Consider the following 14269-nt stretch of genomic DNA (forward strand, 5'->3'; position numbering starts at 1 on the left):
GGGAGATTTAGGAAGTCGTTGGGGCTTTAGGAAATCGCACGTAAGAGGCTTTACAGGGGTCAGGGCCTTTTACCCACCCTTTCTCCTTCTTCCTAGCTGAAGCACAGCCTTGCAGATCAGAACTGTATCAGGCACCTCAAGATCACCAACTGCCTCCCAGGAAACAACCACTAAAAATAAAATAATGAGACAGAGGTGTGTCCATCTCTGAAGACTCCGTGGAACCCCTGCAACAGCTATGGACTACCGACTTCTGACTTCATCATATGTGAGTGGAAATAGACTGCCTTCTTATTAAAATTGCTGTAATTTTGAGTTCCTGTGATATCAGAAGAAAATAACTTCTAACACACATGCACACATGCCAAACACAAGGTAAGACGCAATGAAAAACAAATAGTTATACTGGAAATTATCCTGTGTATGGAAGGTTAGATAGAGAAAAGGTTATGCTCACTATGAAAGGAGCACATGGAGGCCCGGATAGTAGGCCCACTGGGGATTGCTCCCACTTAAGGCAGAGGTCCCTGAAAGCAGACTCAGTGCCCACCTCTCTGCAGGCCAGCCTTCACCTATCCCAGGCAACCTTAGGTCCCCTGCTTTGTGTTCCATTTTATACTGTTTGGGTTTTTTGTTTGTTTTGTTTGCTGACATGTAAACACTAAAGACAAGGGAAAACTTCTTAACCAACTCAGGAAACCCCGAAGCTATAAAAGCAAAGAAAGTCATGTTTGAGTATATAAAAACTAAAAATGTTTCCATAGCAAAAGTTATTACAGAGTCAATTAAATCTGATGCATTAAATATTTTAATAAAGGCAGATCAAGGTTAATATCTGTGATATATCAGAGCTCTTGAAAATTGAAAAGAAAATTTGAAATCATATTATGAAAGTGGTAGAAATGGCCAATGTGCATGTTTTTAGCAGAACAAAATTACTACTGGTCAGGGACTTGAAATTTCAGTTAATAATGAGACTGGCTGAGCAGAAGCTCTTTAATTAGATCCCATTTGTCAATTTGGGCTTTTGTTACAATTGCTTTTGCTGTTTTAGTCATGAAGTCTTTGCCCATGCCTATGTCCTGAATGGTATTGCCTAGGTTTTCTTCTAGGGTTTTTATACTTTTGGGTTTTATGTTTAAGTCTTTAACGTCCATCTTGAGTTAATTTTTGTATAAGGTGTAAGGAAGGGGTCGAGTTTCTGTTTTCCGCATATGGTTAGCCAGTTTTTCCAGCACCATTTATTAAATAGGGAATCCTTTCCCCATTGCTTTTTTTTTTTTTTTGTCAGCTTTGTTGAAGATCAGATGGTCGTAGAGGTGTGGTATTATTTCTGAGGCCTCTGTTTTGTTCCATTGCTCTACATATCCGTTTGGGTGTCAGTACCATGCTGTTTTGGTTACTGTAGGCCTGTAGTACAGTTTGAAGTCAGGTAGTGTGATGCCTCCAGCTTTGCTCCTTTTGCTTAGGATTGTCTTGGCTATACGGGCTCTTTTTTGGTTCCATGTGAAATTTAAAGTAGTTTTTTTGTAGTTCTGTGAAAAAAGTCAGTGGTAGCTTGATGGGGAAGAGCACTGAATCTATAAATTACTCTGGGCAGTATGGCCGTTTTCAAGATACCGATTCTTCCTATCCATGAGCGTGGAATGTTTTCCATTTGTTTGTGTCCTCTCTTATTTCCTTGGGCAGTGGTTTGTAGTTCTCCTTGAAGAATTCCTTCACCTCCCTTGTAAGTTATATTCCTAGGTATTTTATTTTCTTTGTAGCAATTGTGAATGGGAGTTTACTCATGGTTTGGCTCTCTGCTTGTCTATTATTGGTGTATAAGAACACTTGTGATTTTTGCACATTGATTTTGTATCTTGAGACTTTGCTGAAGTTGCTTATCAGTTTAAGGAGTTTTTGGGCTGAGACGATGGGGTTTTCTAAATATACAATCATGTCATCTGCAAAGAGATTCAATTTGATGTCCTCTCTTCCTATTTGAATACCCTTTATTTCCTTATCTTACCTGATTGTTCTGGCCAGAACTTCCGATACTATGTTGAATAGGAGTGGTGAGAGAGGGCATCCTTGTCTTGTGCCGGTTTTCAAAGGGAATGCTTCCAACTTTTGCCCATTCAGTGTGATATTGGCTATGGGACTGTCATAAATAGCTCTTATTATTTTGAAATTTGTTCCATCAATACCTAGCTTATTGAGAGTTTTTATCGTGAAGGGGTATTGAATTTTATCAAAGGCCTTTTCTACATCTATTGAGATAGTCATGTGGTTTTTGTCATTGGTTCATTTTATGTGATAGATTATGTTTATTGATTTCTGTATGTTGAACCAGCCTTGCATCCCAGGGATGAAGCTGACTTAAATGTGGTGGATAAGCTTTTTGATGTGCTGCTGGAATCAGTTTGCCAGTATTTTATTGAGGATTTTTGCATTGATGTTCATCAGTGATATTGGCCTGAAATTTTCTTTTTTTGTCCTGTCTCTGCTAGATTTTAAAATCAGGATGATGCTTGCCTCATAAAATGAGTTAGTGAGGATTCCCTCTTTTTCTATTGTTTGGAATAGTTTCAGAGGGAATGCTACCATCTCCTCTTTGTACCTCTGGTAGAATTCGACTGTGAATCTGTCTAGTCCTGGGTTTTTTTTTGGTTGGTAGGCTGTTAATTACTGCCCAATTTCAGAACTTGTTATCAGTCTATTCAGAGATTTGACTTCTTCCTCGTTTAGTGTTGGGAGAGTTTCTGTGTCCAGGAATTTATCCATTTCTTCTAGATTTTCTAGTTTATTTGCATAGAGGTGTTTATAGTATTCTTTGATGGTACTTTGTATTTCTGTGTTATCAGTGGTAATATACGCTTTATCACTTTTTATTGTGTCTATTTGACTCTTCTCTCATTTCTTCTTTATTAGTCTGGCTAGTGGCCTATGTATTTTGTTAATCTTTTCAAAAAATAATATCATCAGAGTGAACAGGCAACCTACAGAATGGGAGAAAATTTTTGCATTCTATCCATCTGACAAAGGTCTAATGTTCAGAATCTACAAGGAACTTAAACAAATTTTCAAGAAAAAAGCAAACAACCCCATCAAAAAGTGGGCAAAGGATATGAACAGACACTTCTCAAAAGAAAACATTTGTGCGGTCAACAAACATATGAAAAAAAACTCATCATCACTGGTCATTAGAGAAATGCAAATGAAAACCACAATGAGATACCATCTCAGGCTAGTTAGAATAGTGATCATTAAAAAGTCTGGAAACAACTGATGCTCGAGAGGATGCAGAGAAATAGGAATGCTTTCACACCATTGGTGGGACTGTAAATTAGTTCACCCATTGTGGAAGACAGTGTGGCGATTCCTCAAGTATATAGAACCAGAAATACTATTTGACCCAGCAATCCCATTAATGGGTGTATATCCAAAGGATTATACATCATTCTACTAGAAAGACACACGCACATGTAGGTTTATAGCACCACTGTTTACAATAGCAAAGACTTGGAACCAACCCAAATGCCCATCAATGATAGAGTGGATAAAGAAAATGTGGCACATATACACCATGGAATACTATGCAGCCATAAAAAGAGTGAGTTTATGTCCTTTACAGGGACATGGATGAAGCTGGAAACCATCATCCTCAGCAAACTAACACAGGAACAGAAAACCAAACACCACATGTTCTCACTAATAAGTGGGAGCTGAACAATGAGAACACATAGACATAGGGCGGGGAATATCACACATTGGGGCATACTGGGGTTAGAGGTAAGAGGAGGGAGAGCATTAGGAAAATTACATAATGCATGCAGAGCTTAAAACCTAGATGATGGGTTCATAGGCACACCAAATCACCATGGCACATATACACCTACGTAACAAACCTGCACATTCAACACATGTATCCCAGAACTTAAAGTAAAATTTAAAAAAAAAAAAGAATGAGACTGGCAAAAATAATAAAGAGCATTAAATCAAATAAAGTGACTCAGTGCAAAGGGTAATTTAAAATGCAGAGAATATGGAATCTCAGACTGGTTAAAGAGCTAGGTGTTTTTCTTAGCAGCAGTAAGGGTGAGGAGGCAGCTGAACAGTTTAATAACAGACTCCATCTCTGTCAGATTCTCTCTTCACTGAATCAATTATCTTCATGTGGACACCTGTCAGCCTGAACCTAAGAAGCACTGGTCCTTATTTCCCCTGCTGTTTCCCTGTTTCCCTCCTCTTCTTCTATTAATACTAAAGATCCCCCAACCATCCTGGCACTTCTCTCCCCTCACATCTGAGGGTGGCTGGACAAAGAAGATATGCATTGAAGGAGAAAAGTTCTAATCTTCCCTACAGCATTTTGTACCATTTATTCACTGTATTTTCAAAGTGGAACCTCCATGTTTTTTTGTAATAAAAATCTCCGTCACTCGTCACTCACCTGCCCAGCACATGGGCCAAGTGGCAGGACAGCATCCTGGGACTCAGATCTAACACTGAGAGGAACTGAAGCCAGGTGTCTGAGGCAGCAAGTCAAAGGGCTGATTTTAACCAGTCACTCTCCCTGGAAAGGAGTTCAGTGACTATGGGCTGTACTTTGCAGAATGAAGAGTCTCAACATTCATTTCAAGCATTTTATTCAATGACTGATTCTAACAGCAGGGAAGTTTTGCTTCATAGAGATGTGTTCTTCTCTATGGAGAACAAGAAGTCTACAGAGGTTCCCAACCTTCCCAATATCTGGAATACACAGAAAATTAGAACACGTGTCTGGCTTAATGGACAGAAAGGCAAAGCTGCCATAGCCAGAGGTGACCCTCTTGGAGCTCCATCCACCCTGCATTTGGGGGAATTAGTTCCTCAGAGCAGCTTTTCATGTATCACCTACTCAAGTCCTGTCCTTGACCCATGAAGAGAATTTCTCTGAGGCACTGACCTTTGGAGGACATTTGAAATCTCAGAAGAGAAGAGAATGACCAAGACAATTTGTGAGTCAGAAATCAGAGCTTTATTATAGCATGAGGTAAAGGAGGAAAAGAAGACTGCAATTGAGGTGCTCCATCAAGTGCAAAGTTCTTCCAGGGAAGCCCCATGAGTCTTGGTGGTCCCTGTCCACCCATGAATGGAATGAGAGGAAATGGAAAGAGTTAAGCATCAGGCTGCAGCAGGTTCTTGACCATTCAGTCCCAAGAGCTCCTCTGAAGACCAGGTCAGCAGCAGCCCCCAGAGCTGTGGCAGCAGCCAGAGCCCCCAGAAGGTTCACTTTCACAGCAATCTGGGCTCTGGTGCCGGCGCCGGTGGAAGAGGCGGGGCCTGTGGTGGCTCACGCAGCAGCCACCACTCCCAGAGCTGCAGCAAGCCCCAGAGCTGGGACCACAGCAGCCCCCAGAGCTGGGACCACAGCAGGAAGATACTGGAGGGGAGCATGGAGCTGGGCACTGGGGTGGGCATTTGGGGGGACACTTAGGTGGACATTTTGGGGTACACTTGGGAGGACACTTGGGAGGGGGCTGGCACTGCTGCTGGTTTTGCTGGCAAGACATCCTGGCAGAGTTTAGTCAGCCTAAAACATAATAATGAAACTCTTTAAATATTTAAAACCAATGATCATATTATACCTGTTCTGAAATCAATGCATGGGTGGGAGAAGAATGATATTTAGATCATACAGTCACATCAGTAATCTGAAAGAAACAACTTGAATCTTTCCTCCAAATGAAAGCACATACATTTAAAAATCCACAGAATGAGCTTCTTATTCTTCCTTTCAGGGGAAGCTGGGATTTCTCTGTCCTCACAAGCCTGAGTAGAGTATTCACAGTTCCCTGAAGTACCTATTTCCTTAATACAAGGCCTAAGGACCAGCTGGGTGTTGCAGGACACACCAGAGTGTCCTCTGGAAAAAGATTTCGCAATGAAACCTCCGGATAAAAGGACTTGGCTTGAAGTATTAGCCAGTTTCCATGGTGGAAATATGCCCAATACAGCAGTTTTGAAGTTACCAATGTGAAGTCACTGAACACAGAATTGGAAAAGATGTGCAGTTAGCTTTCCCCACCTAAATGAGCTCCAGTAGGCCTCAGAGCCTCAATAGATTTGAGGCAGACTGAGTCCTATTCCTGCTCAGTATGGCAGAACACAAGCACACAACTCTCTTTCTCCAGCCTACCTCCATCCTCCCCATCCCTCTGCCTTGCTCATACCTCTCTGGTATCCCAGGTTGCCACTCACCTTGGTCACACGCAGGAGCACAGACACGTCCCTGGGGAGTCAGAGCAGATGAGGTGCTGAAGCTGGATGTGTCTTTTATAGGGGCTAGGCTTGGCTCTGGGAAAAGCAGGAGGTGGCTCTTGCACAACCAGGCACGTGCTGGCTCATTCCTGACATTCTTCTGCCTCCTTGTCCCTGCAATCCCAAGAGGCCTCAGGAGCTTCCAGGACTCCTCTCTGGGGCTGGGGTCTAGGGAGGCTTTAGCGAGTCAGAGCCTCCACCAGGTGGGAACCCTAAAGAGTTAACTTAGGGTACAAAAGGGACCCATGCCTGGATGAGATCCTGTTCTCTGCATCTTTTGTATTCGTGTCCTCTGAAGAAACATCAGTTCTGAGCCACAACATTCCTTGACCTTGTAAAAACGTTGCATTATGACTCCCTCTACCCTGAGCAGTTTCTCTTCCATGTTCTGCTGTAGATCCAGCCATTCCAGGGGGCTTCTACAGCCTTGGCTCTTTTTAGGCTCTTTCTACCCTTGCCTAGGCTCTCAGCCCTTCCTCCTGGGCTCTGTGTTTCTGCTTTTGCTCCGACTCACCGTGGCAAGCAGATTCGGTGGATTAAATCTGAGTTGGTTCTGTGGTCTAGAGCAAAGAGTATGATTGAGAATAAACAATTCCCTCTAAAATCAGAACATTACCCTTAGTCAGAAGAATTGTACTGAATGTGGTACTGGAATCAGAAAAGTTGCATATGCTAATTGAGTGATCTCTGGAAATTGCTAGAATGATTATCAACAATTGCTAGAGTGTTACTATGATACTCACAATGAGTATCAGTTCTCATATGTAATGGCCATTATAAACCAGGTATACCTATCTCACTGAGCTGTTTTTAATATTAAGTGATAAATAAGAAACAGCTTAGTGTGACACTATGTGCCTGATAGACACTTAATAAATATGTGTTTAAAAGAAAAACTAATGCCATATATTGGATACTTACCCAGGTTTTATGTGGCATTCATTGTCCATATAGAACCCTTACAAGACACTTAGTTTATTTGAAAACTCCCTTAGGAAGTAGACATCATTTCTTGTGGCTTCTGTGGAGAGGGAACTCCTTTCCTACCATGAAGTAGAGGGTCAGAAAGGGGTCTACTTATTCAGAGTTCTGATTCTGGGTTGCACTAGACAGAATTACCCATTCATTTATTCATTTATTTTAAACAGATATATTGAGGATGAACTTTGAAAACCTTAGGCTGAATGAAATAAACCAATCACAAAAGACTGCATTTTTATATGTTTATATGAAGTGTGTAGAGTCAGCAAATCTTTGGAAATAGAAAGGGGACGAGGCTTTAGCCAGTTACAGCCTCTCTCAGCCTGGATCCCTGAAGAGCTGACTTAGGGCATCTGAGGAACCAGAGCCTGGACAAGATTCCATTCCCTGTATCTCCTTTCACTTTTATGCACATCCTCTGAGGAAACATCAGTGGCTTCCAGGTACTTTAGCAGGCTGGGAGAAATTAGAAAATTACAACTAATGGATACAGGTTTTCTCTCTGGAGTAATGAAAATGTTCTGGAATTGTGGTGGTGATTGTCCAACTCTATGAATATATTGAAAACCACTGCACTAACACTTTAAATAAATGAACTATATAATATGTGAATTATGTCTCAATGAAAACGTTGAAATTAGAATTGAAAAAGATAGTTATTCACACCTCTGATTAAAACAGAAACAGACCACGCCTTCACACTGTCTAATGCCTACTTGGTAGGGGAGGGTGGATAGGTAGAAAGCATAGTTTCCCGTTGTCTGCTTCTACCTGAGGGATTCTATTCACCTATTTATCCAATCCTATTTTCAGACCTGATTTCTGTTCTCAGAGAGCTTTTACCTCAAGGATAAAGTAAGTCCACAGTGTGATTAGAGCAGTGTATTCAAAAGGCATTCTCTGAAAGCCTACAACATTCTTGGAGCACATATGTCCAAACATACAGATATAGAGGTGAACAATAAGTAGCCCATGACCTCAAGGACTGCAGAATGTAGTGGCCTTTTTGAAGATGACTGCAGAAAAACTGGGTACCAAAGAAGTGATGTTTGGGGCCTGAACCTCCTGAGTCACTATTTCCCAATGTGACTGAAAGACATTAGTTCATTCCGCTGTCTTCATGGTGATATCACCCTCAGCTTCCTCATACTCTTTGACAAAGATATTTGTAACAATGTTGTAAGTGAGGAAGTAGGGGAGGCAAGCCTGTGTGTGTGTGTGTGTGTGTGTGTGTGTGTGTGTGTGTGTGTGTACTGTGTGCATGTATGCTGTATTCATATAAAAATGTAAGTGAAATGAACATGCACATACTTGAGCATCTGGATTGCGTGGTTGAATAAGCAATGGAAGGACTAGTGGGAACAAATCCTCTGAGAAACCAGAACTGGGAAATAAACAGCTCTTTTTGCCCACTTTTTTGCCCACTTTTCCCCTTTATATCTCAAAAAATGGTAGGAATTGGTTCACAAGTCGGTGAAGAAACACCTGACTACAGGTATTCTTGCTTCTGTCTCCACAGTCTTCACACCATCATGTGTGATCTCTCTGAGCCAGAAGACCCATGGGTCACATTGCCCATGCTCCCTCAGGGACCACCCAAATACGTATTTGCCTCATGAATGTTTGCAGGATCAATGCATCATTTCAGGACCACATGAATGAGTACATAGGTGTCATGAGAAGAATGGCCTGGGGGTGATTTCAGACATTTCATCTGAAGTTCATGTCATCTGGAAAGTCACTCTCCTGTAGTCTGGTCTCTCCAAATAGCTCCTAGATTTCTCTCCCTGGGAACTTAAACTCCATATATTCCAGAAACACACTCCCTACCAAATGTTGGAACTTTATTTTACCCACAGTACAAGAAAAAGCCTTACCATGTCTTTTTATTTGTCTCCCCTTATTTAATAGACTGACTAATCCAAAATTTTCCTGTACCATAACTTTTGATATTTTTTCAATATTGTCTAGCAGTGTCTAGTGCTAGACATAGAGACAGGGAGGAGCACAGCAGAGGAGTGTTCTGGGCAAAGCCAGAATTGGCTTGTCTAGTATTTACATACATATTTATATGATCTAAAGTGGATCAGTTTTATACTTAATTCATCAGTTCCATGATACAGTCTTGTAACATTTGTTAACAGCCCTTAAATCAGTATATACCATATGATTGGTGGCACATAATAGTTGAATTTGCAGCATTTTTTCTTTCCTTGTGGTGCATGAAATAAGGGTGCCCCTTACACCTGATAGCCTCTTAAAGCTCAGAAATACAGTAGGTAGGAAGTGAGTATGTAGATATGAAATGAAATGATGACAGAATTGACATTGTTTAGTATTAGTTCTGTTTCTAAGAATGTCAGTTCTAACACTTTTAACTTGGAGTTGTATGTTTCTTTGCAGGTACTAATTTGATACTAATGTATTTTATCAACCGTCTGCCAGCACACCAAGAATAGGTTTAAAAGCGCAAAATTATTCTCGTCCTGGCTCTAATTTATCTGACATATTATTCAGTTCATTTTGAAACTTAAATACCTTGCCAAAAAACCACCAGCAATGCCAGTGCCTTTAAAGGGCCCTCCACAGTGCCACTCCAGTGCACAGCCCATGTTCACCTCCAGATCTTCTTGTGTGACCCCTGCATGGGAAGCAGCTACAGCAATCATCAGTTCCCAGAGCTCCAGCTACTGTGCAGTGTCAGCAGCCTTGTCTGTGCTGTCCTGACTACACCTCTGTGAAACCAAAGTCCAAAGGCCAAGGGCCTCCCCAGCTGCGTACTGCATTCCCTCTCTCCAGTCCTTCTAACATCACAGCCTTTTTGAGACTCCCGGGGTTACCAGGTAGAAGTTTCTGTTTCCCCAATATTCTCCAAGGGTCTGTCCAGAAATTTGCCTTTATCCTAAGTGAAAATAAAACCATCATTTCATGTTCTTAGTGTGTCCTGGTCACAGTTGGCCCCTCTTCTGTCTCTTGGGTCTTATCTCCAGTGACCTCCATGTATTCTCTCGGTCTCTGTGATGGTTAATTTTGCCCAGGCTATGCTATGGTACCCAGCTGTTTGATCAAACAGCCATCCACAGGTTTCTCTGTAAGTATTTAATCAGTAGACTGAGTAAGCAGATTATCTTCCCTAATGTGAGCCTCATCCAATAAGCTGAAGCCTTTAATAATGGAGACTGAGGTTTCCCACAGAAGAAGAAATTATCCTCAAGACTGCAGTGTAGAAACTCTGCCTGTTTCCAGACTACTACCTTACAGAATTTAGACTCAATGCTGCAACATCAACTGTTATCTGAATTTCCAGCCAAGATTTTGGACTTGCCAGGCCACACCGTCATCGCATGAGTCAATTTCTTAAAATAAATTTCTCTCTCTCTTCTGTTTCTCTGCATAGCCCTAGCCAATACAGTTCTACCTACCTCCCTGTCTTCCCCTGAGGTATAGGTTGAGTGGAGTTGTGCTTTTGGGTCAAATACTTCCATATGTGTATATACATATATATACCTACATGTGTGTACAAATGATAAAAATAACAGAAAGTAGTAACTGATGCTTACTGACCATCTATTTTGTTCTAGGTATATTTAACTGTTTTATACACATTATCTCATTTAATCTTCATACCAATCCTGCGATGTAGGTAGTATTAATATCCCCGCTATACTAATGAGAAAACAAAGGATCCTAGAGCTAAACAAATAGCCCAAGTTGACACAGCTGGGAATAAAGTTCAGAAAATTTAACCCAAAAAATTTCAATTATTTTAGCCTAATGTCAACAGGTTTCTGAGAACAAGTTTACACACAGCATAGATACACTACCACACACACACACACACACACAATGTCAGACCATGTTTCTAGTCCAGATTGTCAATTATTTTGTTTGGTGAGGTAAATTTTCCAGATCATTTATAACTATGCTTTCTAAATCCCTCTCCCATGCCAATTCCCTGCCAACCTCATTGTCTGTGTACCTCTCTCTTATGCAATATCTATGCACTTACTTCTTAATCAAAACCGAGACAGAACCCATCGTTTTTCATGACCCAGACAGCACTATGTATAGGCTATCATGGGATAAAACTATGTTAATTACATATGATCACTACACACACACACCAACACCCTCACTGCCTATATCCATTTATGTCCAGTATTTCTATCTTTCTAATCATTGGAATTAGAAGAATTTCCATGTTAGATGAATAGGACACATTAATTAAATATTATAATTTCAATCACTTCATATCCATGCCTTGGGATTCCCTGGAGCAAGGAACTATTTCCAAGGATTCTGTGCTGAGCAATTTAGGTAACTATTAAGCAGGTCTTATGAGAGTAAATGAGAGAAGGATATGATCAGATGAATTAGAAGAACTGAACATCTCTAAAGAAAAAACAATTTGAGGATTTTCTTAGACTGTCTCCCATTAGTAAATTCAATAATCAGAGTTTATTAATTCATTCTGGTAAACACTCAGCAAGTATTGTTGACTATGTGGCCAACTCTGTGGATACTACATGATATGAAAGAAATATAATCTCTGCCCACTGTGACTATATTCTTAAGAAAGGATGGAAGGACGTGGATGAAGATAACGGCATGAGAAATAGAGGCTCATTTTGTGCAGTGTGGGAGCTAACACAGAAACATTAGTATATCAGGCAAGAAAAGAAGGGAATAGCTGTTTTAAGTCTAGCTTGTTGAGAAGAACTTACCATAAGCTGTTTGAATTTCACACGCAGTAAATAGTGCATGCCTTCCCAGTTTAACTCCAGAGAACTGGTTGAGACCAGACTGTAGTTAAATCACCTAGATTTGGATTCTGAGAACCAGTTACTTGCCTTAAAACCTTAGAAATGTGCCCAAAATGGTCTGTGCATCTGTCTTTTCATCTATGAAGTGTGGAAAATAGCTGTAATTTCCTAATAGCAATATTGTGTGAATTGTTATTTTGGTTGAGTTATACCTGAAACACTTACAAGAGTGCATATCTTATAACAAGTACAAAAGTTTAGGATTTCATAGTTTTACTCTTTCTGTACATAGTTCTGAATTAGGTGTGAAGATGGAGCAATGCAACCAGCGTGGGGGTGGACTAGGATTGAAATCTCACCTAGCAAGGTCAAGGAGCAACCACGAAATGGTAACATGGGGAATGTGTTTCTGAATATTAATGATTTTGTTAATTATTTACAAGCAGAGGGAGAATTGTTTAGAAAATGAAAAGTAGCCTTATTCTAGGTTTACACATGTGTTCTCTTCAGCTGAATTCACTTCCAGCTGAACTCAGGTTGAGATATCCTGTCAACTGAGCCAGCAACAGTAAGAGTCCCTCCAAGAGCTGGCCAATATACTTGTCCCTCAGGCTCCCGAGTTTTTCTTAGCACTAGGGGTAGTTTTGGTCCTACTCTGGGAGCAGCTGCTCCTGAAGTTAACACAGGCAAAACACAGTCAGCCGACCTTGGCTGCAGAGCTGCTGCAGCAGCAGCAACAGAGCCTGGGGGGTCAGCGAGAGAGCAGTACCACAGCTCTCGGGCACTGCTGTGGATCTCACAGGGTCCGAGTTGAGATAACCACACACACAAGCATCCATCCTGGCCCAAAACTCCTTTTCTACTCTACCGTATTCCTGGGCTGACCCTCTGGGGACTCAAGAGGGTGACTAGGTAGAATTTTCACTCGATGTGGAGGTGAAAGTGCTCTCTGGGGATTCTAGCCCAGGTGGCAATCCGTCCACATTTTCCTTTTCACAATGTGTTCTGGTTACTGTTGACTCTCCTCACTTGGGTCGTATTTCAGATAACCCAGAGTTAATCATCTGTTACCCTCCCCCTCTAGATACCTTTGAAAGAGATAAAGCCATAACACCAAGTATGATTTCTGATTGCACAGCACACTTCTTCTCAGAGCCTCACCCTCTTTCTGCCCTTGAGAGATCATCCAGACCCCTGATCTTTGCCCACCTCTGGGTGATGGGTGGATTAGAGGTGGGGAGACAGCAGAAGTAACTCTGAGCCTCTGCCAGGCATCCATAAGCCAGGTCTTGTGCCTGTCTCCAGGGAGCTCCCCACAGCACTCCAGACCTCAGCTGCAAGCAGTGAATTCCCCTGCCTAATCAACTTTCCAGGCAGATTTGCCTCAGTGCATACAGCAGAGCCCATAAAGGTGGAACTGTGGGCAGGACGTTCCTGAGTGTTGTGTTAAGAGGTAAGTGAAGGGTACCCAGAGAGTCTGTGTCACTATTTCCAGAAACCCAGCAATCCAGCTGTCTTTACTCAGCAGGTCGAACTGTGTCAAGAACTACTTGATTGGATGTGTGCGCAATATACGTGCTCCACTTCATTCTTAACTCACATCTTTAAATTTTGTCCAGAACCACACTGTGTCCAGATATCAAAATTTATACTTCTGTATCCCTTCTGTACATACAAGTAGCCAGTGAGATTTAGGAAGTTCTTGGGGCTTTAGGAAAGCTCAGGTAAAAGGCTGTATTGGGGTCAGAGCCTTTTACCCACCCTTTCTCTTTCTTCAGACCTGAAGTACAGCGTTGCAGATCAGAGCTCCATCAGGCATCCTGAGATCACCAACTGTTTCCCAGGAAACCACCACTAATAATGAAATGATAAGACAGAGGGGTATCCATCTCTAAAGACTCCAGGGAACCACTGTACCAGCCATGGACTACTGACCTCTGACTTCATCATATGTGAGTGGAAATAGCCTGCTCTCCTTTTTAAATTGCTGTGATTTTGAGTTCCTGTGATAGTAGCAGAACGTTAATTTGTAACACACATGCAAACATGCCAAACATAAGATAAGATGCAAGTAAAAACCAATAGTCAGATTGGAAATTGTTCTGTGTGTGGAAGTTTGGATGAAGAAAGGATTATGATCACCACGAAAGGAGCACATGGGGGCCCAGATAGCAGACCCACTGGATAAGGGAAGGGCTGGTGAGTTGCTCTTACTTAAGGCAGAGGTCCCTGAAAGCACA

The 14269-nt window shown here is 41.6% G+C and overlaps 1 protein-coding gene across 1 annotated transcript; it reads right to left on the minus strand.

Moving 5' to 3' along the window:
* Nucleotides 1-4984: 4984 nt before the first annotated feature.
* Nucleotides 4985-6275, minus strand: LOC104671275 (late cornified envelope protein 2D). The gene is made up of 2 exons (XM_010374705.2): nt 6226-6275; nt 4985-5557 (listed from the first exon to the last, which is right to left on the minus strand). The coding sequence occupies exon 2, from the start codon at nt 5535-5537 to the stop codon at nt 5205-5207; it is 333 nt and encodes a 110-aa protein (XP_010373007.2). The 5' UTR covers nt 5538-5557; nt 6226-6275; the 3' UTR covers nt 4985-5204.
* Between the last annotated feature and the right edge of the window lie 7994 nt (nt 6276-14269).

Source organism: Rhinopithecus roxellana, chromosome 8, assembly GCF_007565055.1.
Source record: "Rhinopithecus roxellana isolate Shanxi Qingling chromosome 8, ASM756505v1, whole genome shotgun sequence".
Lineage (NCBI taxonomy): Eukaryota > Metazoa > Chordata > Mammalia > Primates > Cercopithecidae > Rhinopithecus > Rhinopithecus roxellana.